Source organism: Plecotus auritus, assembly GCF_963455305.1.
Source record: "Plecotus auritus genome assembly, chromosome: 3".
Taxonomy (NCBI): domain Eukaryota; kingdom Metazoa; phylum Chordata; class Mammalia; order Chiroptera; family Vespertilionidae; genus Plecotus; species Plecotus auritus.
Window position 1 is genome coordinate 221,489,963 of NC_137772.1, and position 25,814 is coordinate 221,515,776.

The window sequence follows — 25,814 nt, forward strand, 5'->3', positions numbered from 1 at the left end:
CTTTTGTCCTGTGGGTGCAAATCTGAAAAGATAATGATAAACCCAAATTTTTGGAGTACTTTACAGTTTATTATAGAGTGTTTACATACAGTGTTTTAGTAGATTTTTTCCCTCACTACAGCCCTATGATTTAGGCCCTGCGGGCATCATTCTCCCCCTTTCATAGCTGAGGGGTTAAATAATTCAGGGTTCAAAGGCAAGGACTCCATCTCAGGATTTCTGACTCAAAAACCCAGGCTTTTTTCTATTCTGCCACATCACCGCCTGCACTCACCAGTCATCAGTCAGAGGGATCAAGGACTAAATGGCCCGGGGGTGGGGGTGGGGGGCTCCTCTGGCTTCTGCTCGGAGGGAGGACATGTCCTTCTGGTCTGCCGCATCACATCCAGGGATCACTTAGGGCAGGGTGGGAGCCTTTTTCTGCCAGGGGCCATTTGGATATTTATAACATCCTTCGTGGGCCAGACAAAATTATCAACCTAAAAATCAGCCTGCGTCAGACATTTAATTAACCCACCCCTAACGCCTTGGCAGGGCCAACTTGGCCCACGGGCCAGACGTTCCCCACCCCTGACTTAGAGTGCCTACATCCAGTGGCTCTCCCTACTATAAATATATTAGCAAAGCTCCTCTTGTTTAAAACAACCACCACAGAACGGTGGTGATCATGTGGGGGAACCATGCAGTGTCCATGTGGTCCTGACTGGATCTGCTGCCTCACCTGAGTGATAGGTCCCATCTCTGTGTCAATGGCCACTGGAGAGAGGATGATAGGCATTCTTGCCTGCCTCCACCTGTAAATACAGAGGAAACGCTCTCCTTGGCCTTGCTTGCTCTGTGCGTTTAAAGTGGCAATGTAGTTCATTTGGCCAAGTGGTCTCATTGGCCCCTCACGGGAAGCTTCTGTTGACTATGAAAGGTGGAGAAAAGGGCCACCAAGGTCGTGAACTCTAGTTAGGGGGAAATATTCTTGGACTTGCCAGTGACCGTTAGCTAACAGTGTTTGAGGCCCCAGGTGGTGATGGCTGTGTTCTGCCTTCATCCTCAGGTGAGCAATGGCAGGCGCTGGCCAGCGCAAAGGCAAGAAGGATGACAATGGCATCGGCACAGCCATTGATTTTGTGCTCTCCAATGCCCGGCTGGTGCTGGGGGTGGGTGGAGCAGCCATGCTGGGCATCGCTACACTGGCCGTTAAACGGGTAAGTGCCTGCAGCCTGAGCCGGGGTGGGAGAGGTGGGAGGCTGCCTGTCCAGAGCAGAGCTGGTCTGGAACAGCTTTGACGCTGCTCATGGAGTCCAGCTGGGTCACGGTTATCAGGTGAGACCTAAGAGAGTTCAGTTAAGGCTACTGCTAGGTCTCTACCCTAAAGAAAGCATTGGCGATACAAATAAAGGTGTTTATCCCAGCGGGTAAGAAATTATAAATACCCCAAATATTCTTCCTTGACTACCTTATTTAAAATCGCAGCCCCACCACGCATACACTTCTTGTTTCCCTTTTGTACTTTATTTCAGCGTTTATCTTTCTGCAGACTTCGTATTTAACTTGTGGGTGTTTTGCCCGTGTCCCTCTACTGGACTGAACACCCAGGGGTCTCTTTGGTTAGTGCTCTAGTCTTGTACCTAGAACAGCACGTCGTAGACACTCAGTCTTTGTTAAATAAATCAGTCAGTGTTCACCCTTACATTCGTAAGGTACAGGTTGTATAGTTAGAAAATGTTCCATAATGTTGAACACGGTTCATTTTTGCTGGTCTGAGTGAATGATACAAATCATAAGTGAAAAAATCAGGTTTCAAAGGTATATATAGAGCAGGATCCTAATCACCTAAATCTATTTTTCCAGAAAGAAATATACTAAACTATTCACATTTATCTCTGGGTTGTGACATTATGGATAAATCTGTTTCTTATTTATATCGTTTCACGTTTCCTGAACTTTCCTATTTCCTACATGGAGAAAGTATTCCATAATCCAGAATAAAGCAAAGGTGTTGAAAACTCGTTTAGAGAGCTCACTAAAGCTGCTGGGAAGGAGGGAAGCAGGAAGGAACGAACATGCGTGGTCCTCTTGCTGTTTCAGATGTACGATAGGGCAATCAGTGCCCCTACCAGCCCCACCCGCCTGGGCCACTCGGGGAAAAGGAGCTGGGAAGAACCAAACTGGATGGGCTCCCCCCGACTGCTGAACAAGGACATGAAGACAGGCCTGAGCCGGTCCCTGCAGACCCTTCCCACAGACTCCTCGGCCTTTGACGCAGGTGAGAAAGCCTCTGGCCCCTTCCGGGATTTACCTGTGGGCTCTCAGTGCTACTCCTGCATGTAGCAAACATTCCTTGAGCACATACATGCCAGGCACCGTGCCAGCACTTGCCTGTGGCGCTGAGCTCGCTGTGGGATGGCGGCAGCCTGGGAAGAGCTGACATGCTTCTCTCTCTTGCCTTGGCAGATACATTCTGCCCACCCCAGCCCAAGCCACTGGCCAGGAAGGGCCAGGTAGACTTGAAGAAGTCACGACTCCGCATGTCCCTGCAGGAGAAACTTCTTTCTTACTACCGGAACCGGGCTGCCATCCCTGCTGGTGAGCAGGCTCGGGCCAAGCAAGCTGCCGTGGACATATGTGCTGAGCTCCGGGGCTTTCTGCGGGCCAAGTTGCCTGACATGCCACTTCGGGACATGTACCTGAGTGGCAGCCTCTATGACGACCTGCAGGTAACAAGGCAGTGCTCACAAAGGGTCGGCTGGGTACTGACCAAGGTGCTGCTCAGTCGTGCTATTGGTACAAAAGATGAGTGACCCAGGCTGCCGGGAAGACTGAAGTCTGACTGCTTCTGAACTCTGCACACCGGGAGCATTTGAAGATCATTATCTTGGATCTTGTTTTTGTGTTTGTTTTTTTTCAGATATAGATCTCATTCATTTTTTTTTTTAATTTATCTTGGTCTTTAAAAACCCTTTCTTGTTTTTTACTCACACAACTTCTAGGAAACCATAAGAGGCCTCCTCCTTCCTCCACTCCTGTCCCTGTCTCTCCTTTCTAGTTTTCTCTTATTGGGTCTTTAGGCTTGGGGGATTCCTGCATACTTTCATGCCCCAAGACAACGTGCCATGTGGCATGAGCACGTTGCAGACCTGGGTTTAAATCCTCAGTATGTCTCTATCTGAACTGAAAGGTTGACAGGAAAGAATTCTTTTTAAAATATATATATATATTTTATTGATTTCTTACAGAGAGGAAGGGAAAGGGATAGAGAGAAACATCAATGAGAGAGAAACATCCATCAGCTGCCTCCTGCACACCCCCCACTGGGGATGTGCCCACAACCAAGGTACATGCCCTTGGCCGGAATCGAACCTGGGACCCCTGAGTCCCCAGGCCGACGCTCTATCCACTGAGCCAAACCAGTTAGGGCAGGAAAGAATTCTTAGTTTCCTTTATTGTTGGGGGAATACAAGATAGAGGGACCTGTGTTTGAGGAAGCTGGCTTCTTGAGCAGATCACATCCCTCAAAACCTTTTTAATTCTTCTCACCAGGTGGTGACCGCTGACCACATCCAACTCATTGTGCCCCTGGTACTGGAGCAGAACCTGTGGTCGTGTATTCCTGGCGAGGACACCATCATGAATGTCCCTGGCTTCTTCCTGGTTCGTCGTGAGAACCCAGAGTACTTTCCTCGTGGCAGTAGTTACTGGGACCGCTGTGTAGTAGGGGGCTACCTCTCCCCAAAGACAGTGGCGGACACATTTGAGAAGGTCGTGGCTGGCTCCATCAATTGGCCGGCCATAGGGTCTCTCTTGGACTATGTGATCCGCCCGGCACCCCCCCCAGAGGCCTTGACTCTGGAAGTGCAATATGAGCGTGACAAACATCTTGTCATTGACTTCTTGCCATCAGTGACTCTCGGTGACACTGTCTTGGTGGCCAGACCACACCGCCTAGCCCAGTATGACAACCTGTGGCGGCTGAGCTTGCGTCCTGCTGAGACGGCGCGCCTGTGGGCTTTGGACCAGGCCGACTCGGGCTGCCGATCTCTGTGCCTCAAGATCCTCAAGGCCATATGCAAGTCCACTCCAGCTCTGGGCCACCTCACTGCCAGCCAGCTCACGAACGTCATCCTCCACTTGGCCCAGGAGGAGGCTGACTGGTCTCCAGATATGCTGGCCGATCGGTTCCTGCAGGCCTTGAGGGGACTCATCAGGTACCTAGAGGCCGGAGTCCTGCCCAGTGCCCTAAACCCCAAGGTGAACTTATTTGCTGAGCTCACCCCTGAAGAAATAGACGAGTTGGGATACACTCTCTATTGCTCACTGTCTGAGCCGGAGGTGCTGCTGCAGACGTAGGGCAGGTGAAGGCCAGAGTGGGTGTTGGGCAGTCAGGCCCTGGATTGTTAGAAACACTGGGCTCTAGAGATGGCGCCTCACAGGGTCCCTAGGTGCCTCCTGTTTTGCTGTTCATCGCCCTGGTCACTTCATGCTGATTGGAACGACATCTCTTAAATCTCCTATTTTCTCATACCCAGCCCTTTCTATTTTTGTTACCAAACACTGTGCTCCCTCCTCCTCCTTTACCCCTGGCCCCAGGCTAATTTTGCTGGAATGAATTGGCAGGTGGAGCCCTGGCCTGAGCTATTGAAACCACTTGGTGTTTTGCATGTGGCCCGGGTTTTCTGCTCCTGTCTGTCCCGCCTTGCCCTTTGGCCTGCTTCTCTTCCGTGTCTTCTCTACCTTTCCTACTGTTCATGCCTGTTTTGTTCCTTTCCCTGGAGCACACCTGCCTAATCAAGATGTTGCCTTTAGTTGAATATCACTGAACTCATGATCGCATGTTTCCAAGCTGACCTCTGCAGAGTGCTCAGGCAGTATTGAGGGTTTCTGGGGGGTAAAGTGGCGGAAGAGCTTGCCATTGATTCAGGTTCCTGGAAAAGAAGCCCATTCCCCCAACCTCCCGACCAACTCGTAGCCATAGTGGTGAGAGGTCTCTCACGGGAACAGTTACTGACCCACACAGGGGTGGGGGCTCAAGGAAAACTGGATGCAGTTATTTGGAGATTCTTAGTGGCCATCAGTGAGCGTGCAGAGTGCGGGAACCGGAGGTGGCCTGGGAGAGGGTCTGTGTACTTGATGTCCCCAGCTCATGTGGCTGGTCCAGACCAACACCACCTGTGTGCCGGAGTCGGAGGAAGACGAGGGGGGAGGGGCTGCAAGGGCAGCACCTCTGCGTGAGTCGTTCACCCGCTTCCTTGCCTCGTTGTCCTTTAGGATGAGGCCTTCAAGAACACAGCCTTAGCCCTAGAGGCTGAAGGGAGGTTGACAGGCAGCAGGATGTCAGCAGCAAGATCCAGTCACCAGTTGTGGCTCAGTGACCATGTTTCTCCCCCATCAGGCCTGCCTTTCTAGGATGTTGTCTTAGAGCAAGAACAGTCTGCCATAGGAATGTGAGAGGGCTGTGTGCTGAACTCTCCAGGCACCTCCAGAGGCCAAAAGGCAAGCAAACATGCTCAGACCTCTCCCCTACCCTCCACCCCCACCCCAGTCTGTCTCTCACCCAGCACCTGGGGAGATTGGTGCTACCTAGGAAGAGTGCACATGGATAAAACACATATGAAGGAGGTGGGGACATCCTACGCTCCTTGTTTCCCGCTGCTAAAATTGCACTATTTATTGCAATGTACAAAGTATCCTGGGTGGGGTGGGGAGGAGTGTTCAATACACAATGCCAGTGCATCTTCTTGTTTTGTGTATTTTTTTCCTGTTTGTGGCAAAAGCCGGATAGTTCTGTTTCTGATCACCCTGTCCAGTATTTTGTTCTCCCATCAAGTGTTGCTGTTTTCTCTATGCGTACTACCTCTCCAGCCAGTGAGACCCTGGTGAAGCTCTGCAGCTGTCGCCTTCCTTCCCAATGACAGTGACATGAAAATGCTCTATAAATAGCAACGAGACCTCAGCTAGCCTCCGAGTTCATGGTGAGATTCCTGTTCCGTTTTTGTCATGGATTAGGGGGTTGAGAACTAGGGTTCACCTTGGAGAACTTCCTGCCTTTTCTATGTGTGCAAGGGTTCCTTTAAGTGGTCCAGTTGTTTCATTTGTATGAAGGTATTGGGAGAGAACGAAAAACATAAAGCTCAGAACCCCGAGAGGGATTCTGCAGCCTGGCTGTTCAGAATCAAAATGGAGTTTTAAAAATCTATATGCCAGAGTGCTGCCCTGGTGAGTGGTGTAGAAGGTAATGGGTGGAGCGTGGCATGGCATCCAAGAGGGGTGGGCTGAGAAAGTGTTGCCAAAACATGGGTTGTTATTCATTGAGATAAAGGATTTGGTTTTCCCAATGTATTATAAAACGTACAATTTGCCTGTCGGTGTGGCTCGGTGTTTGAGTGTTGACCCATGAACCAGGGGGTCATAGTTCAATTCCTGGTCAGGGCATATGCCTGGATTGTGGGCTCAATCCCCAGTCTAGGGTGTGCAGGAGGCAGCCGATCAATGATTCTCATCATTGATGTTTTTGTCTCTCTCTCTTCCTCTCGGAAATCAATAAAAATATGTTTAAAAACAAACAAATATAAAGGCAGGGATTCTTACTGCCTTTGCACTGAAAGACTAGACAAAAACAGAAAAACAAACAAAAAAAAGCCCTACAATTTTCCCATGGTGGTGTCTCCAACCAAATTCCATATAAAACATTGAAAGGAGAGCTAAAAAAAGAAAACATTTAAAAGATCAAGTCTCAAATTATTAAAGCCAAGTGTAATTGTGATTTGAGTTTATCTCCTCTCTTAAAGAGCATCTTTCTAAGGGCATCTCTCTCTTAACTGTGTTTCACAAAACCAAGAAACCATAACTTTGCCATTTCATAAGCAAGAACCTCTTAGAAGGTCTCAGAACTAGAAGCTGTGGGAATTCCCTGCCCTGGTCCTGGCGGTTTTGCTGACCAACTGGGCAAACCTCATCATAAAACATGGAAGACAGACAAGCACTTTGAGATTCTCGGGTAGAAGAGAGCAACATTCTGCCTCCCCGTCTCCCCCTTTAATTTTGGGGGAAAGATGTGTTGCCTTTCCCGCCATTCTGCCTTTCTACTCATAACTCACCTTTCCTGAAGCAATAGCATCTGGTCCTATGTCTCCATTTGGACATTTGTTTACACCATCTAGGATAAGCAAACCACAGCCTAATGCTTACAAAGTACACTCATCGTCTGAAAAGTCTAATAAATTCCTAAGTGTATTTTGGTTTTCCCTGTTGCCCCTTTTTAAAAATGAGTTCAGGACAATAGTATTTTTTATACACTTGCTTGTGACTTTTTTTTCAAATAAATAATCAAAGCTCGTTTGGAAAAGCTGTGTTGAGGCCTACAGTCTTTCTTCCTGGGTCTCAGCCCCTGGTGGTCCACTGGTTGACACGCCAGACCAGCTGAGTTTGCTCCCTCGTACTCCACCAAAGCTGAGAACATGAGTGGTTTGGACGAGGAAATCAGCCTCAGGGTCACAAGGCCCAGGAGAGTCCGCAGGGGTTTCTGTAAGTGGGGATCCCTGTATGTGTTCCGAGTCGTCTGCTGTGGTACATCTTTCTTGAGACCATGACCTGGCTGGGAAGGTCTGTTGTCAGGATTTGTTAGAACTCTGCCCTTGCTGCTGAAGCTCAAGGCCAAAGACACCTACGACTAGCGCAGGGAGGCTGTAGCCTTCTTGGACTACTGATTCTAAGTGGCCAATGTGCCCGAGATGTGGTTCTGCGGTTAATTGTACACAGTGTGTTGTTCACCTTTTCATTTTGACCTTGTAGTCTTTAAATTCTTGGTCCAATGCCAAGTCCACAGTTTGCCTTCCAGTCACTTGCCTGGCCCTCAGTAGCAGTTGATAGGTTTGGTAATTTGGAATCAGTCACCAATCTTTCTGCCCTGTCTTGGTTAGCTCCATAGAGAAGCAGCTTAGTCTTGAGACCCAGAGAACTACTGTCCTTTTTCTCCTTGAGGAGGAGATAAAGCTGATAACGTGATGTCCTTCACAGCACGGGAAGAAGAAAATAAAAGTCTCCTTTCCAACAGCTTTGACTTGTGTGTGGCGTGAAACATTTTCCCACAGGAGTGCTACTGGTTCTTCCTATCCGCTAGGACGTTGAAGTGCTGGATCTGGGTCTCCATAGTAGAATGGATGGGACAAGCTGCTACTGAAGTCTTTCTTCCGTGACCTCTGCCGTGTCAAAACGGGCAGTGTTACTTTCTTAATTTTCAACCATCTGCATGGTCAGCCCTCAGGAGGCACTGACAAGTCTCTTGATACAACAACAGGAGGACAGGCCCTGTGGGTCCTTAGTTAGGCCTTTGGAAGACTGTAGTGGCTCAGGGACTCTTATTGCCTTTGCGCTAAAGGCTGGACGACCGTGTATCTCAATACTTGGGACTCCCCACGGGGAAAGAAAAACCCCACACACCAGGATCCAGTATGCTTTGCATATACCAGTTGTTTATAGTTGTTGGCTTCCTCTCAGTAAATGATAGGAGTCCTCTGAGAAAGCAGGATGACGTAATGGCGATGGGGAGGTGGGTATTGGGAGGTCAGGGTCAGAAGACCTGAGTTCTGATAATAATCAATTGAGCACCTGTCAGGTACCAGGCACTTTGCTCAGGGCTTTACACACATCATTTCATTCTAAGGATAATGATACTACTCATCATTAGCCCCATTTTACAGATGAGGAAACTGAGCCCCAGCAAGAGTAAGTCACTTAACCAAAACATCCTGGCTAGTACATGAAAGAGCCCGGATTCTTTTGGGTTTGCCCCCTAAGGTCTGTCTTCTAACTCCTACCCCATACTGCCCTCACCGGGAGCTATGTGACTGGGCAGAACACCTCATTCCATTAGTCCTGTTTACCATTGTCAAGAAATTGAGCTAGATGAAGTCAATTAATGGCTTGTAGTTCAGGACAGGTTCCCGATGTTTCCACAGCACAGCCCTCAGGAATACCTGGATGGCCCACTGAAAGGCATGGAGGCAGAAACTCAAGGTTCCGGTCCCTCCAGGGCCTGCCTGGAGAGATCGGGAGCTTTCTCCGCTCCTCACAGGGCCATCAGGAGGACTTGCTAGGAAGTGGACGCCTGGAGTTAGAGAATTGGTAGGTAGTTGAATAAATTCATTCCTTGTTTAGAGAAACAACTTACTCAACCAAAGAAGTTCTGCTGTGATAGGCTGCGTATTCTAACAGACAAGCAAACATATTTTGGCAGAATGGATATATAACAATAGGATTGGTTGGGCTATAGGATTGTGCATCTTTCCGGTGCAACTTTACAGAATGCAGAGTAAGGACGCAGAGCTGGCCTTTGATGGTGGGTGGGAAGGAGCAGGCGATCTTCCGCCTCTGATCCTCAGTCTCCCCTTTCAGCTACCCAAGGGCTTCCATGTGGTGAAATCGCACACGAAAAGACATTTCCTTTTGCCTAGTTTCATCTTCAGCCGCAATCCGGTCCCTAGTTAGAGCTACACCAAGAGCAGGCAACTTAGCGACCGCAGGGGCGGGGGCCTGACGTCACTATCCGGGACTCACTGGGTGAGAAGCGCCTGTGGCCAGCTACAGACCTGAGGAAGCCACAGCAAAGACGTGTCGCCACGAAGGGCAGACAGACGACAGACCGCCAGACCCCGCACGCGGGAAACCCTTTGCCGCCCCGCCCCTTTCCTCGCGCACCAGCGGTCACCTCACTGCACAGCCCACCCACCTTGGACCCTGAGCCAATAAAAACTCGAGATATATATGACTCACCACACATGGCCAATCAGCTCGATGCGCGCTCTCCGCTGGCATCTCGCGCGATAAGAAGGCTTCGGGCTTCACAATAAAAACCTTTCTTGGAGCCCTAACCGGTTTGGCTCAGTGGATAGAGCATTGGTCTGTGGACTGAAGCGTCCTGGGTTTGATTCTGGTCAAGGGCACATGCTGGGTTGCAGGCTCAATACCCAGTAGGGGGCATGCAGGAGGCAGCCAATCAATGATTCTCTCTCATCATTGATGTTTCTATATCTCCCTCTCTCTGATAGCAATAAAATAAAAAAAAACAAAAACAAAACCTTTCTTGGAAATGACTTTTCTCCCCGCCCCTCAGTTAAAACCGGAAGCGGGGCATGTCTGGTGGATCCTTCCGCGCTCGGCAATGAGGGTGACTCTTTGATCTTAGGAGCCTTGTAAAGCAGTGCGTCTGTTGTTTCTTGAGGCCTTTAAAATAGCACATTTTCTCTTTGGAGTTACGCCTGGCCAAAAAAGTGGTTGGTTGGAAGAGGTAGGGCGTCAACGGATGAAAATAAGTGGGTGGGAGGTGAAGGTCACGTGACAGCGGCGGAAGGATCTTCTTTGTGATACGTCATCATAAAGGAAAAAGTTATAAAAGACCCGCGGCTCGTCTGTTGCGGCCATTTCCTCTCCCGCTGCAGATGTAGACTTTTGAGCGTGTCCCTTCCTCCTCCGCTCCCACAGCTCCCGGCCGACATGGCGCACTAGAGGCAGCAGTGCCAGCGGCAGCATTGGCCTTTGCAGCGGCAGCAGCAGCACCAGGCTCTGCAGCGGCACCTCCCAGCGGCTTAAGCCATGGCGTAAGTACGGGGACGGGCTGCTGTTTGCGGGCGCCCCTGGGTCGACGAGGACCTGCCAGCTGCATGGGTGCGGCCGCAGGCCGGCGGCCTCGCGGAGGAGGAAGCAGTTTTACGAGCGTTGGGGACGCTTGGCCCCAGTTTGCCTGCTCCGAGACGCCGGCGCCTGAGCTGGGAGAGCGCGGCCTGGGCCCCGGGGAAAAGCCCCCTGTGGCCTCGCCTCTCACACCCTCACCCCCACTCCCAGCCCCAGCCCGCCGAAGCCCGCCTGGCGCCGGGCGAAACGTGGCAGCAGCAAGATGGCGGCGGGCTGGGCGGCGGCCGGCGGCGTGAGTCACAGGGGCGGGGGGAGGCGGCGGCGCGGCCCTATTTGGACTGGAGGAAGCAGCGCCTACCTCTTGTGGCCGCTTGGGGAACGGCCCAGCTCCACGGGCCAACTTGAGCCGCCTGACCCGGAGCAGGGAAGAGGAGCTCAATGGCTCTGACGCCACGTGTTTCCAGTTCCCTACAGCCAAGTAGAGGTTGGCCATCCTGCCTCGGGGGTGAAACGGTGAATTTTTCAGGCCAGCTGATCGCTAATGGGACTTTGTTTCTCATTCCTATTCAGGCTTTTCACGGCATTCAGCAGCAGCATTGCTGTAACCGACAAAGACACATTCGAATTAAACACATTCCTCGATTCCAGCAAAGCCCCACAACATGACCGAGATGAGCTTCTTGAGCAGCGAGGTGTTGGTGGGGGGCTTGATGTCCCCCTTCAACCAGTCGGGTTTGGGGGCTGAAGAAAGCTTAGATCTCTTAGACGACTACCTGGAGGTGGCCAAGAACTTGAAACCCCATGGGTTCTCCAGCGACCAGGCTAAGGCGGGCTCCTCCGAATGGCTGGCTGTGGATGGGTTGGTCAGTGCCTCAGACAACGGCAAGGGTAAGTGCCCTCCTTTGCTTACCCCTGAGCTCTGATCATAGTTGGCTGCTTTGTGCATCTGGCTGAATTGATTTCATTCTTTTTTCAATCTTTTGCAGAGGATGCCTTTTCGGGGACAGATTGGATGGTGGAGAAAATGGATCTCAAGGAGTTTGACTTTGATGCCCTGTTAAGTTTAGGTGACCTGGATACCATGCCCGATGAGCTTTTGGCCACGTTGGATGACCCCTGTGACCTCTTTGACCCCCTAGACCAGGAGATTAATAAGGAGCCCCCCCATACAGTGAACCCAATTGGCCATCTTCCAGAAAGTTTACTACAAACTGACCAGGTTGCCCCCTTCACCTTCCTGCAACCTCTTTCCCTTTCCCCAGGGGCTCTGTCCTGCACTCCGGATCATTCCTTTAGTTTAGAGCTGGGAAGTGAAGTTGACATCTCGGAAGGAGATAGAAAATCAGACTCTACTACTTACATTACCATCATCCCTCAGTGCATAAAGGAGGAGGATGTCACCTCAGACAATGATAGTGGCATCTGTATGAGCCCCGAGTCGTATCTGGGCTCTCCCCAGCATAGTCCCTCCACCTCCAGGGCCTCCCCAAACAGGAATCTGCTCTCTCCAACCCCCTGTGGGTCTGCTGGCCCCAAACCCTATGACCCTCCTGTAGAGAAGGTGGTTACAGCAAAAGTAAAGGGTGAGAAACTAGATAAAAGGCTGAAAAAAATGGAGCAGAACAAGACAGCAGCTACTAGGTACCGCCAGAAGAAGAGAGCAGAGCAGGAGGCCCTCGCCGGTGAGTGTAAAGAGCTAGAAAAGAAGAATGAGGCTCTGAAAGAGAAGGCCGATTCCTTGGCCAAGGAGATCCAGTACCTGAAAGATCTGATAGAGGAGGTGCGCAAGGCCAGGGGAAAGAAAAGGGCCCCCTAGTTAGGGTAGTCGGTGTGTGCTTGTACATAGGAGGCTTGTGCTGGAGATTGTATTATAATAAATTATTTTGTAGTGAAAGTACTGTGCAGACTGCTGTATCCGTTTCTTAACCAGAGGGAGATTTCAACGTGCTTGAGCCCAGAGTGAAGTGTGCTACAGGTCAGGATCACTGGTGACTTGCATCGGACTCGGTCAGAGCCCCAACAGCAGGTGGTTTTCCCAGAGCTGGGAATTGGTGGTCTCTCCTTTAGGGGCAAGGCTAGTCTAGGAGAGTTTTAACCTGAGGGAACTGGGTAGCAGGAACAGCCCAGGCTCCACCTGTTCTAGTCTGTCCTTTTGCCATCTGTCATTCAGCACCCAGATAAGGTTCCACAGTCCTTGAGCTGGGTGTGCTGATGAGTAGCTTTTACTTGTAAGCTCTTTGGTTTTGATGCCCTTGTAATAAATAGAAAAGAAGGGAAGGGCCTAGGCCTGTCCTATTTGGGCAACTTCAGGAAGCTACAACTTGACACTCCCCAGGAATCCATAGGTGTATGATCTTTTCCCTCTAGGTCCCTTGGGGGAGAAGAGATGCATGCCCAGTAAAGTTGGGGTGACATAGGGAAGGTACTTAATCACCTGGGAACAGGTCATGGGCCAGAATTGTGGCCACTGCAAGCATGGGAAGATGCAGGGTATTTAATGTGGGCTAAAGGGAGTTCCTGCTATTCTTTGTTCCTCCATTTTGGGGCTGTTCAGGGAGGGCTGTCCTGAATTCACACCCACATTCAAAAGGACTAATGGACTGCAACTAGCCTAAGCTTGAAAGATGAATCTAAGGATACCCTGTGTCTAGCTCTCCCCTCCCCACAAGGGTTACTAACTGCTGGAGGGAGCGGGTGGAGCATGAGGCAGGAGACCAGCTGCTCTCTGGAAGAGGCACGGCGGAGGAAGGTGAGCCAAAGCCTGTTTGGTCAGCTTCCTACTGCTCCGGTGAGGCCATCTGCAGACAGGACCAGGTCCAGCTCTACTCCAGCAGTTCTGTGGCCACTCCTGTGCACGCTCAGGATGGGAAGCTGGTTAGTAACCAGGATCAGAGCTCCAAGGCAGTGGGTAGGGGTGAGGAACCCTCCTGGCACACTAGAACCCATGCAAGGAGGTGGACTCCAGCCACAGGGGACCCTTCAGAAGGGACAATGCCACGACCTATGAAGCCCTTTGGGGGAGGGGGAAGAGGTAGAAGAGCTGCCTGAAGGTGCCCAGGGCCCTCTTCTCTGGAAGGCCCCCAACCCCAAGGGGCCACTGGCTTCCAGGACTCGTCCTCTCCACACTGAAGGCAATGCTGGTCCACACATCCTGTGCCCAACACCCTGCTGGCTGCAAGGGGTCCAGCCCTACCTCTGCTCAGGCAGACCTGGTGTGAAACCCTGTTGCCTGAAGTCTCCTGAATCACCCCACCAGTCCCCCAACTCTTGACACATTCCCTCCCTCAACCCCCGCCTGCACATGCATGCACGCATGCACATGACTTGTTCTCGACAGGCTGGCAGCACTCCCTCTCCCCAGACCCTGGCAGTTGTGGGCACCACCCCCAGGGAAAGAGGGCCCCTCTGGGCTATGCCAGCAGATGCTGTGTGAACTGGGTGGCAGCCTGCACTGGGGCTGAACTGGAGGACTTCTGCTCTGGAGCTCTAAGAACCACACTGGGAGGTGGGGAAGGGAGGGAAGGCTCTTTGGTGCCACAGGAGATGAGATGCCTCATGAGTCAGACCAGCAGCGCACACCCAGAGCCCGTATTTATTAGAACCTGGAAGCATACCCAGCAGCCCTCCTGCTCCTGGAGGTGTGGCCCCCGAGGGCCCAGGAACTGGCCTCTCCACAGCAAACAGCCAAGAGGTCCTACTTGGGCCAAAGCAAACAACACAGTCAGAAAGGTTCCTTTTGGGCAGGTAGGTAGCTCCTGCCAAGCCTGTGGTTTCCCCTCCTTCAGTTTCAATGCTCCCGCAGGCTTCCAGCTCGCCAGCTCCACTCCAGCCTGCCCCTGGCTTCAGCCCCAGGGCTTCCTTGGGTGAGCCTGGCCCCCTCTGCATGGCAGGGTGTCAGGCCCAGCAGTGGCTGTGAGGTCAGAGGAGGAAGCTGAGCCCAAGCCTCTCCCACTGGGCCTCCAGGAGCCTAGCTGCCGAAGTATTCCTGCTGGAACTTCTGGAAGTCCTCCTCTGTGAACACAGTGCCTTCAGCCTTCTTCTTCTTCTTCTTGGCCACAGGCCGGTCACAGGCCTTGCGGCCCCGATTCTGGCGCAGAATCTGGGGATGTGCAGGAGTCAGGACATGAGGGAGCTGTACAACCTGGTACAGTTGGCCAAGTGCTGCCCCCTCCCCTGGTATGTTCTTACCCCTCAGGGGGAGACCCCCCACAGCACAGCAATATAGGAATGTGGGAGGTGGCCCAAACGCCACCCTATGCTAGGGCTGAGACCCCCAGGATCCCCAGTAACATCCTCAGCTCTCCCCGCGGCTTCCTTCTCATAGCCACCCCCGACACACCTGCTGGGTGATGGACTCGGGCACGGTGCTTCTTGCACTGGTCATAAACGTCAGGTTCACTCCAAGGTAGCCTTGACGCTCTCGCTTCTGGAACTCGGCTGTGGATGGTAGGCAGGGCAGCATAATTTCAGATGCATCCCTGGAAGCCTTCTAGGCCCCTCTTGATATCTCCCCATTATCCCCCTCCACGCCCCCCGCCCCCAAAGCCTTGCCAAAGGCCTTGTTGTCCCTTCCCTCAATTACTGTAATGGCCTGGGCTCTTTCCCGTCAAATCCACTCTCCACACAGATCCTGCTGAAAGACCTCTTGGCTCCCAGCTGCTCAAGTGACTTATGCAACATATATGTCCAAGTGCTTAACTGTGTGTCAGGCACTGTTCTAGGTGCAGAGCACACAGCAGGACACCGATAGGCAAAACCTCCTGCCTCATGGAGCATACATGCCAGTGGGAAGAGAGGTGGTAAATAGTATTTAAGTGATACATTTTATGGAGAAAAACAGAATAGTAAACAGGAATCAAAGATGGAGGGCTCATTCTTTTTTTATTGATTTGAGAGAAAGGGGGAGAGGGAGAGGGAGAGAGAAACACTGATGTGAGAGGCACACATCAATTGGTTGCCTTCCTCACTCACCCCCACTGGAGGCCGGGGATCGAACCTGCAACCCAGGTATGTGCCCTTGACTGGGAATCAAATCGGTAACCCTTCAGTTCATGGGCTGAAGCTTTAATCACTGAGCCACACCGGCCAAAGGCTAACTTTTTTTTTTTAACCCTCACATGAAAAAGCCTCCATGAAATGATGTTTGAGCAAAGACTCAAGGGAGAGTGTATTTTCTGGGGGACGATCATTCTAGACAGAGGAAACAGCCGGTGCGAAGGCCCTGAAGCAGAAGTGTGAAAAACGGCTGGAAGGGGAGGAGAGGGCAGTAGAAGGGGCGGGCCAGATGGACCTCATAAGGCACCCTGAGAACTCGGGCCTTCACAGGAAGGTGTAGGGCAGAGAAGAGAAAGGTCCGACACCATTTTGTAGGATCACTTTGGCTGTTTTGCAGAGTGGGGAGTGGAAGGTGAGACACCAGTTAGGAGGCTTTCACAACGATTCAGGCAAGAGATTAGATCCCAGAAGCGGCAGCCACAGAGGTGTTTTTCAGATTGGCCATTGAGGCTTGTGAGTCCCAGTCTGCACCCTCTCCAATCTGGGGCATCCCTCTCACAATCTGGGACTGCTGGCTCCTAACCCCTCGCCTGCCTGGCTGCTGATTGCCCCTAACCGCTCCCCTGCTGGCCTGATTGACACCTAACTGCTCCCCTGCCAGCCTGATCGCACCCAACTGCTTTCCCCTGCAGGCCTGGTCACCCCCATCTTGTGACGACGTGGGGGTGGCCATCTTGTGATGTGAGGGCACAAGGGTCAATTTGCATATTACCTCTTTATTATATAGGATTATGGGACAAGGTCTGGGCTGGATGGGGCCACCTGTGTCCTATGCCCTTCACACCAACATCACTGTTGCTCAAATAGGCCTCACTTTTCTGCCTCCACAATTTTGCTCGGGCTGTTTCCTCCCTGGATTTTATAGTTCTTTGAACAAACACTTGAACACCTTTTATGCCACAGGCCCAGGTTCAGAGACTCTAGGAACTCACCAAGTCCTGGCACATATCCTCCCTCCCACCATCCTGCCCATACCTGCCCCTCCCCAAGTCCTTAAGTGGCACCACATCCTCCACGATGCTCTAGAACGGGTCCTCAAACTACGGCCCGCGGGCCACATGAGGCCCGCCGGGTGCCACTGCCTGTCCTGCTTAGCAGCCGACTCATCCCGGGCCTGCAGTGCGCATAGGAATTTGTTCATAGTTTTTTTTAAAAAAAACTATAGTCCGGCCCTCCAACTGTCTGAGGGACAGTGAACTGGCCCTGTTTGAAAAGTTTGAGGACCCCTGCTCTAGAAAGTGGGCTCCCTTCTCGTTGTCTCCCTCTCCCTCCAGTGCACCACTGAAGCCCACCAGTGCTGCCCCCGCACAGCTCCCACCTGCACAGGTCTCTCATCTCTGCACCCTCACCACTGCCAGGCCACAGCGCCTCTCACTTGATCGGGGTGGGCAAGAGCAGGGCTCTGGAGGCACCCTGCCTGGCTGCCACCTGCACCATCTCACAGGGCTGCTGTGAGGGTTACAGGAGTGAACGTTTGCACAGGGTTTAGCACCCGGCACACTGACCAGTATCTGGTTACATGCTCCATCTCTGACCCTCGTTCACTACCTGTCACCTTCACCAGGCTTCTTTCTTCCAAATTTCAAAGGCAACAAACTTCTTTCTGACTCTGCATATGCCATTCTCTCTAGAATACTCTTCCCCGTGGTTCGCTCTATACTTCCTTCAGATCTGGGTTTAAATGTCGCTCCCTCAGAAGTCTGATTTAGTCTTTTGTTCGAAGTCCCTCTCAGAGCACAAACCTTCAAAGCCCTCCTCACACTTGGTTGATTTTGAAACTCTTTGATGCCTCTCTGTAGACCATGCGCCCTGGGACCTTGTGTTTCATTCACTCCGTTTCCCCAGGACTCCGCTCTGCGCATGGCTCACAGTAGGTGCTCTAGGAATGCCTGACTCGCGTTTCAAGCTCGGCCTCAAGGTCCCCTTCCTCCAGGGCACAGCCCGGCCCCGGGGGCAGCACGCCCGGCCCCTTCCCGACCTTACCCAGCGCCGACTTGGGCACTTTTCCTTTGGCTGAGTTCCGCAGTTTCCCGGCCTGGGTCGCCTTCGCCTTCGCCTTCGCCTTGGCCTTCGCGGCCTGCTTCCTCGGAGCCCCGCTAGGCTTGGCCTGGCCTGGCGCGGCCTGGGGGGCTGTAGGGAAAGAGAGGAACGGACCCGGGTCGGAGAGCCGCAGGGTTCCCATCCCACCGGGGATAAGGCCAGACAGAAGCGTTCCGCACCCTCGGGGCTCCCGCCCTCAGCCCCAGCTGCCCCGGCCCGCGAGGGAAGTCTCCGGGAAGGCTCTCCTCACCCTCGGGCGCCCCCAGCAGCTCCAGGCCTCTGCGCAGCAAGGCCGCGGACATTGTCGCACCTGGCCCCGCCCACACGCCCCACGCTACTTCCGTCCTGGCCGCCCTAGTTGTCCCAGCGGAAATCCGAGCTGGAACAGAAAGTTTCGGGGTGAGCGGGCGGAAGTGCTCACCTTCCTTAGGACGCATGCGTTGGGGTTAGCCGGTTTACTACTGAGAGGGAACAGGGGCGGGGTCGGAGGCGGGGACAACGTGCAGACAGACGCATTTGTTGTCCAATCCCAGCCAAGTACCCGTTTGGGCGCCAGGCCACGCCCCCTTCCGGAAACTGTTTACAGCCTAACCAAGTTGATCCTAACTCTGAGTGGGCGTGGTCGAGCGCTGTGTTAGTATTCTCAATTTTTACAAAAAAGGAGACTGTTGAGTTGGATTTTTTTTATGCACTTTAACCAAAGCAACATATCGCACAGATTGAGTGCGGCATGAGAATTCAGCTGCCTTCCATTGAAGACATATGCAAAAATGCAAAACAATATTGTTTTCACAGTTTTGTTTGGGAAAAAACATTTTCACAAAAATATGTTATGTTAACATGCAATGAGTTTGTTATTTTAAATGAATTGATAAATATTTAAAAGTTTTCTCAGTTTTAGTTTCTAATATGGCAAATAGCAATAAATATTAACATACACAAAAGCTCTTTGGGATCCTGAAACTTTTAAAAGGGTGTAAAGCGGTTGTTTGGCCAAAAAATTTGAGAACTTCTGGCCTAGAAATGACTCTTCTTGCAGTGGAAGGGAGCCCTCTCTTCACTACTCCATTGCAGCTCCTAGTCGGGTGCTACCTAGCATGCAGAAGCACTCAATAAATGAATGGCGAGAGGAGGAACCACTGAGTTCACTGAGCAAACATGTTCTGAGGGCCTTTTGTATACCTGACACTGAGCATGGGACATGGAGATGACTCAGCGGGTCCTTCCTGCATGACCTCACTGTCTAATGGCCATCAGCAATGCTAGGAAGGAGAGAAACACCTAAGCAGACGTTAATAATGACAAAATTATGTCAAGATGCTGTTTTAAATTTGTTAACTCACTCCTCCCTCCCCCCTGATTGTGAAGTAGCAGCAACTGTTTTCCCCATTTTACAGATGAGGAAACAGAGAAGCCAAGGTCACAGGTGTTATTGGAGCTGGGAATCAAGACAGCCCGACCTGAGCTTTTGTGCACTGGGTGGGGCCTGCCAAGCCTGAGGGTCACAGACCTCCAGAAGAGAAGAGGAGCTTTGTGAAAGGGGAGAGTCCCGGGAAGGAGGACCCCCGTGGTGAGGTTACATCCCTTGGGACAGGAGTGGCCCCAGAGGAGCCAAGAGGGGAGGGTGGTCTAATGGGCATCAGACTCCATGAGTTTGCCCTAAGTGCACGCATGTGCACAGGCATCTCTGTGTGTGTGTGTGTGTGTGTGTGTGTGTGCATGTCTAGCCCAGGGACTTCTATAACAATAAAAGCATAATATGCTAATTAGACCAGACAGCCGAACAACCTTCTGGATGAAACTGGGGCTGCAAGGGCCGAGGCAAGCCACTGCGGCTGTGAGGGCCAAGCCCTTGCACAAATTTCGTGCATCAGGCCTCTAGTTTTTTTAAAAAAATAAATCTTTATTGTTTTTTTTCTTTTTTAAAAAAAGTCTTTATTGTTAAGATTGTTACAGATGTCTCTCTTCCCCCTCCCCCCATTGCCCCCCTTCACCCAATTCCCACCTCACCCCAGGCCTTTGCCACACTATTGTCTGTGTCCATAGGTAACTCATATATGCATATAAAATCTTTGTTTAATCTCTTCCCGCCCCCCACGCCCCTTCTCTCGGAGAATCTTTAGTCTGTTCCATTTCCATGCCTCTGATTTTATTTTATTCAGTTTATTCTGTTCATTAGATTTCTTATTCGTTTATTTTGATTTTTAGATTCAATTGTTGACAGGTATGTATTTGTTGCCATTTTGTTGTTCGTATTTTTGATCTTTTTCTTTTTCTTCTTCTTCCTCTTCTTAAAGAATACCCTTCAACATTTCATGTAATACTGGTTTGGCAGTGATGAACTCCTTTAGCTTTTTCTTGTCTGTGAAGCTCTTTATCTGACCTTCAATTCTAAATGATAGCTTTGCTGGGTAGAGTAATCTTGGTTGTAGGTCTTTGCTATTCATCACTTTGAATATTTCTTGCCACTCCCTTCTGGCCTGCATAGTTTCTGTTGAGAAATCAGCCGACAGTCATAGGGGTACTCCCTTGTAGGTAACTAACTGCTGTTCTTTTACTGCTTTTAATATTCTCTCTTTGTTGTTTGCCCTTGGCATTTTAATTATGATGTGTCTTGGTGTGGTCCTCTTTGGGTTCCTCTTGTTTCCTGGATTTGTAAGTCTATTTCTTTCACCAGGTAGGGGAAGTTTTCTGTCATTATTTCTTTAAATAGGTTTTCAATATCTTGTTCTTCTCTTCTTCTGGCACTCCCATCATGCACATGTTGGTACGCTTGAAGTTGTTCCAGAGGATCCTTACACTTTCTTCATATTTTTGGATTCTTTTTCCTCTTCTGGTTGGGTGTTTTTTGCTTCCTCATATTTCAAATTGTTGACTTGATTCTCAGAATCCTCTACTCTACTATTGAATCACTGTATATTATTCTTTATTTCAGTCAGTATATGCTTAATTTCTGACTGGTCCTTTTCCATTTTTTTGAGGTTTCTAGAAGATTCTTGAGTAACCCTATAACCATGGTTTTGAACTCTATACCCAGTAGTTTGCTTTCTTCCATTTCTTTCATTTGTGACATGTTTATTTGTATCCACATTTTGGCTGCTTCCCTGTGTTTGTTCCTATGTATTGGGTAGAGCTGCTATGTCTCCTTGAGTTGGTAGAGTGTTCTATAGGGTCCAGTGGCTCAGCCTCCCCAGTCACCTGAGCTGGGAGCTCTAGGTGCACGCCTTTGTGGGCTGTGAGCACAGACTTGTAGTTGAGACTTGATTGCTGTTGGTGTCACTGGGAGGAATTGACTTCCAGGCCAATTGTCTGTGAGAACCAGCTGCGACTATAGTTGGAGAGCTGCTGTGCAGGAAACACCCCTATGGAGCAGGGCTTGCTCCCGTGGGGCTTTGTTGCTCACTGAGTCTTCCCCTTGAGTGTGTCGCTTATGGATGTGTAGAGTTATAATCTGGTGTGGTCTGACACTGACCACTGGGTACACTGGCTCTTGGGTCTCCAGAGAGCTACAAAGTCAGCCACTGCATGGGGCCATGCAGCAGGAGCTACAGAGAGATCTGCAGATTCCACCTCTTTGTATTGGGTTTGGAAGTGCCCAGATGAGGCCCAGATATGAAGCCAGGCAGGCTGGTGCTGGTACCAGGTCTTGGGCCTTTTATTGATAAGTTTTGGTCTCCCTGACCCAGCTACAGCTCATTTGAGAGATTTTAGCCTGAGCAAAGAAAGGCCATTCATAAGCAAAAGCTGCTGCATGCAGCTTGGGTGGGGTTGTAAATTGGATGAGGTGGGGTCTTAGGGAATCACCTGGGCTGAGCAAACAGAAATGGCTGCCACTCAGCCTGCAACTTGGGAGGTCCCAGCACAGAAACAATGATCCCTGCGAGCACCTCCATCTGGGAGCAAGCCACCTCTGAGTTCCTGCCCCGATGCCAGACAGTCCAGTTCCTCCTCATAAGTGTCTGTGTTCCCTAGAGACTTGCCCTGGTGCTGGACCTCAGAGGAAGTGGGACCTTGTAAGGTCAGTTCGCGGTGCCGGCCTTTTAAGAGGAACAGCTGGGTCTCTAGCAGCCTCTGTTCTCACCGAGCCCCAATCGGCACTGGTTTTTACAGCCCGTAGTTCTTACTGCCCGTAAGGACTTCTTTTCCCAGCTCTGGGACTCTGGGCTGGGGGTCTGGTGTGGGGCTGGGGCCCTTTGCTCCTCCGAGTGGCCTCTGCAGAGATGATCTCCCTCCCGATTAAAAAAGATTAAAAAAGCAGCCCACGTGGGTGCCGGATTAGCCCGTTCCACACCTCAGCACTTCCTACCAGTCTCAGTGCTTTCTTCATTTCTCTAGTTGTAGGACTTCCATTCAGCCAGCTTTCCAGTGGTTCTGGATGATGGTTGTTCTGTATTTTAGTTGTAATTTTGATGTGGTTGTGGGAGGCGGGAGTACAGGTGTTTACCTATGCCTGCCAACTTAGTTGTCTCCTAAATCTTGATTGTTGAAAGTATTACATGTCTCTTTTTTCCCTCATTGACCCCCTCCAGCTGGCACCTCCCCGCCCGCCCCCCCCCCCCGCAGGCCTTCAGCATCCTATTGTCTGGGTCCATGGGTTATGCATATATGCATACAAGTTCTTTGGTTGATTACCTCCCACCCACGCACCCTCCCCCACCTTCCCTCCGAGATTCCATACTCTGTTCCATGTCTCTGGATTCACTCTCTTCATCAGTTTATTTTGTTACTTAGATTCCACATATGAGTGAGATCATGTGAAACTTGCTTTCTCTGACTGACTTATTTCACTTAGCATGATACTCTCCAGGTCCCTCCATGCTGTCTCAAAGGGTAAGAGATTCTTCTTTCTTACAGCTGCAAAGTATTCCATGGTGTAAATGTACCACAGCTTTTTTATCCACTCATCTGCTGATGGGCACTTAGGCTGTTTCCAAATCTTAGCTCTTGTAAATTGTACTGCTATGAACATAGAGGTGCAGATATTGCCCTTGGCATTTTAATTATGATGTGTGTTTGGTGTTTCTGATTTCTTGGGATATATTCCTAGAGGTGGGATCACTGGGCCAAATGGCAGTTCCATATTTAATTTTTTGAGGAAACTCCATACTGTTCTCCACAGTGGCTGCACCAGTTTGCATTCCCACCAGCAGTGCACGAGGGTTCCCTTTTTACCACGTCCTCGCCAGCACTTGTCATTTGTTGATGGTAGCCATTCTGACAGATGTGAGGTGATGCCTCATTGTCATTTTAATTTGCATCTCTCTGATGATCAGTGACTTCGAGCATTTTTTTCATATGTCTCTTGGCCTTCTGTATGTCCACTTCGGAAAATTATCTATGTAGGTCCTTCGTCCATTTTTTAATTGGCTTGTTTGTCTTCCTTTTTTAAAGTTGTATAAGTTCCTTATATATTTTGGATATTAACCCTTTATCAGATGTATCATTGCCAAATACGTCCTCCCTTATAGTGGGCTCCCTTTTCGTTTTGTGGATGGTTTCTTTTGTCGTGCAGAAGTTTTTTATTTTGGTGTAGTCCCATGTGTCCATTTTCTCCTTCATTTCCTTTACCCTAGGAGATGTATCCATAAACATATTGCTGTGAGACATGTCTGAGATTTTGCTGCCTATGGTTTCTTCTAGGATTTTTATGGTTTCATGACTTACATTTAAGTCTTTTATCCATTTTGAGTTTATTCTTGTGTGTGGTGTAAATTGGTGGTCTAGTTGCATTTTTTTGCATGTACCTGTCCAATTTTCCCAACACCCATCTATTGAAGAGACTGTCTTGACTCATGGTATGCTCTTGCCTCCTTTGTCAAATATTAATTGAGCGTAATTAGCCCAGTGACTTGTCAGAATGCTCCCTTTTCCTGCTTCTAAAATAACCAGATGGTTTTCCTATTTCTTATGTTCATTGCTTATTGTGCTTCCCCATCGCGCCCCACCTTAAGCGCCGCAGGGCAGGGGTCTTTATTTTGTGCATCGTTCTATCTCTAGCGCCTGGAACAGTGCTCGGCATGCATAAGTGCTTCATAAGTGCACGAATTAGACAGGCGAAGGCTGGGTTTGGGGGTCTGAGGGCGGCGGGTAGAGATGTCCATGTGCTTGTGGGATGTGTGAGTCAGCGCCCGACCTGGGATGGTCAGCCCACAGTGCCCGGGCTGGAGGAATTCTTTGCATCCCATTGTTCCAGCGACCGGGGGCGCCTGGGTCTGGAGAATCCTGACGCATCCCCCCCCCCCCCCCCCCCCGCCCACCCCCAGCCGGACTTGCGGGGCCAGGCGGCCTCTGCCGCCACTAGATGGCGCCGCAGGATAGCTTTCTCGCGCCTCGAGACTCAGACCCGTTGTGCTGCCGTCCTGGTTGGGGTGTCCAGGACCCGGTTGGGGTGTCCAGATAGGAGTGTGGGACTGGGGCACCCCTGGGTCTCAACAGGCTCTTTGCAGCCAGCCCCGCGTGGCCCCCCGTCCTGCTGTGCTTGCCCCACGGCCTGGGGGAGTGGGTGGGAAGTGGAGGCAGAGCGTCAGGCTGGGCTGCGCGGATGAGGCCTCCTTCTGGGAAGGGGTGCGAATGGGCAGCCGGGCACTCAGCGTGGGGGCGGCTGCAGGGGGCGATGTGACCCTCGGCCATCCCTTCACAGAGTGCCTCCGTTTCCTCCTCTGTTTAATGGGGCTCAGCTTCCTAACAAGGGGGGTGTGAGGAGCCAGTACATTAATCCCGTAAAGCACCTCGCACAGAGCGGATCGGGGCCCAGCGATGTGGCGCGAGTATTACAGACATGTCCACGCCCACGCTGGACAAGAACGAGGTGCCCACATTTGGGCACCTAAGAAGGCCCAGGGGCCCCGGACCCCTGATGGGACGGGCTCAGGAAAGGCAGCCCCCTCCTGCTCTGCCCATGTCCCTGGCAGAGGGGGCATCATGGGACTTCACAGGGGGCTCCTGTCCTGGCTGTGTCCGCTGAGGGAGCGGCTTTGCTGCTTTGAGCCTGTCTCCTCATCTGTGGGGGAAGCACTGCCTCCCAGCGCCCCCGCCTCCCAGGGCCCCCGCCTTGGGTCCCCGCCTCAGGGTCCCCGCCGTGCCTGCTCACTGGGGCCCGTGCCACATAGAGGAAACCTCATGGTGAGCTTGCTGCCTTCCTAGACCCTGTTGCCCACATGCCCTGGCCTCCTGGGAACCAGCCCAACCCCACCCATGCTCAGGGGGACCTGAGGCTCAGAGGGAGGCGGGCCTTCTGCAAGGCTGAAAAGCATTTCAAGAGCAGAGTCAAGCCGGCTGGTTGCAGGCTCCAGCCCCAGGGGGTGGCTTGCAGGAGGCAGCCAATCAATGGTACTCTCTCATCATGGATATTTTCTCTCCCTCTCTCCCTCTCCCTTTCAATCTCTGAAATCGACACACACACACACACACACGTATTAAAACAAGAAAAAAGAGCAGAGTCAAGCCTAGAACCCAGGTCTTTGAGTCCTGAGCAGGAGTGTGATGAGCATGTGGGAGAGCGTGTGTGTGAGAGTGCTTGTGTGTGTATGTGCGGTCTTTCTGATGGTCTCTATGGGGCACCTGGGATCTGACACATTGCCTTTGCTTTTCTCTCCATCTTTCTTCCGTCTCTGTGTCCTTTGTCTCCTTGTCTTTATCTCTGACTCCTGTCTCTCGGCTGTCTGTCCCCTCCTTTCTCTGTCTGAGTCCTCTCTCTTTCCATCTTTGCTCAGCCACGCCTGCCCCCAAACTCCTGGCTTCTCTCCACCTTCAATTGAAAACCCAAATGGAATTTCCAGTTGCCTCTTTGGACAGGTGGTTTCCAGTCTGCAGTGACTGCGCCCCGTTCTCTCCGCCGCCTTGCTCCGCATTACTGCTGAGTGCACGCCCCCCCCCCCCCCCCTCACCTCCTCCTCCTGCCATCAGTGGCTTTGAAGTGCGTTTACAGGAGAGCTCGAGAGAAGATCCATTTCTGCGGTCTGGTTCTCGGTTGTCGGTGCAGTGGGCTCCCTTTGGCCTCTGCTCGGGTCTCATTCGTCCCTCCCAGAGTCTCTCTGGCTTCGGCTCCATCTTGGGCTTTCTTGCGTGTGTCTCACATCTTGTCTCCTCCGAACCACGCT

General features: G+C 51.3%; 3 protein-coding genes across 3 annotated transcripts; 2 read left to right on the forward strand and 1 right to left on the reverse strand.

The window, feature by feature from the left end:
* Positions 1 to 1,055: 1,055 nt before the first annotated feature.
* MIEF1 (mitochondrial elongation factor 1) lies at positions 1,056 to 5,539 on the forward strand (the record flags this gene model as incomplete). The annotated part of the gene is made up of 4 exons (XM_080660611.1): positions 1,056 to 1,199; positions 2,083 to 2,260; positions 2,449 to 2,711; positions 3,535 to 5,539. 4 exons carry the CDS (start codon positions 1,056 to 1,058, stop codon positions 4,339 to 4,341), a joined length of 1,392 nt encoding a protein of 463 aa, XP_080516737.1. The 3' UTR covers positions 4,342 to 5,539.
* A 4,627-nt stretch (positions 5,540 to 10,166) lies between these two features.
* ATF4 (activating transcription factor 4) lies at positions 10,167 to 12,517 on the forward strand. Its single transcript, XM_080661145.1, has 3 exons — positions 10,167 to 10,586; positions 11,191 to 11,508; positions 11,607 to 12,517. Exons 2-3 carry the CDS (start codon positions 11,283 to 11,285, stop codon positions 12,434 to 12,436), a joined length of 1,056 nt encoding a protein of 351 aa, XP_080517271.1. The 5' UTR covers positions 10,167 to 10,586; positions 11,191 to 11,282; the 3' UTR covers positions 12,437 to 12,517.
* A 1,685-nt stretch (positions 12,518 to 14,202) lies between these two features.
* On the reverse strand, positions 14,203 to 18,142 carry RPS19BP1 (ribosomal protein S19 binding protein 1). Its single transcript, XM_080660087.1, has 4 exons — positions 17,966 to 18,142; positions 17,659 to 17,805; positions 14,960 to 15,057; positions 14,203 to 14,719 (listed from the first exon to the last, which is right to left on the reverse strand). Exons 1-4 carry the CDS (start codon positions 18,015 to 18,017, stop codon positions 14,588 to 14,590), a joined length of 429 nt encoding a protein of 142 aa, XP_080516213.1. The 5' UTR covers positions 18,018 to 18,142; the 3' UTR covers positions 14,203 to 14,587.
* Between the last annotated feature and the right edge of the window lie 7,672 nt (positions 18,143 to 25,814).

What these genes read in the sequence shown, in the direction of transcription:
- ATF4 (XM_080661145.1), top strand. Translation starts at nt 11,283, where the DNA reads ATGACCGAGATGAGCTTCTTGAGCAGCGAGGTGTTGGTGGGGGGCTTG. An exon ending in TGCCTCAGACAACGGCAAGG is followed by an intron (nt 11,509 to 11,606) that starts GTAAGTGCCCTC and finishes AATCTTTTGCAG; the next exon opens with AGGATGCCTTTTCGGGGACA.
- RPS19BP1 (XM_080660087.1), bottom strand. Translation starts at nt 18,017, where the DNA reads ATGTCCGCGGCCTTGCTGCGCAGAGGCCTGGAGCTGCTGGGGGCGCCC. An exon ending in AGTGCCCAAGTCGGCGCTGG is followed by an intron (nt 15,058 to 17,658) that starts GTAAGGTCGGGA and finishes TACCATCCACAG; the next exon opens with CCGAGTTCCAGAAGCGAGAG. An exon ending in CCGAGTCCATCACCCAGCAG is followed by an intron (nt 14,720 to 14,959) that starts GTGTGTCGGGGG and finishes GCACATCCCCAG; the next exon opens with ATTCTGCGCCAGAATCGGGG.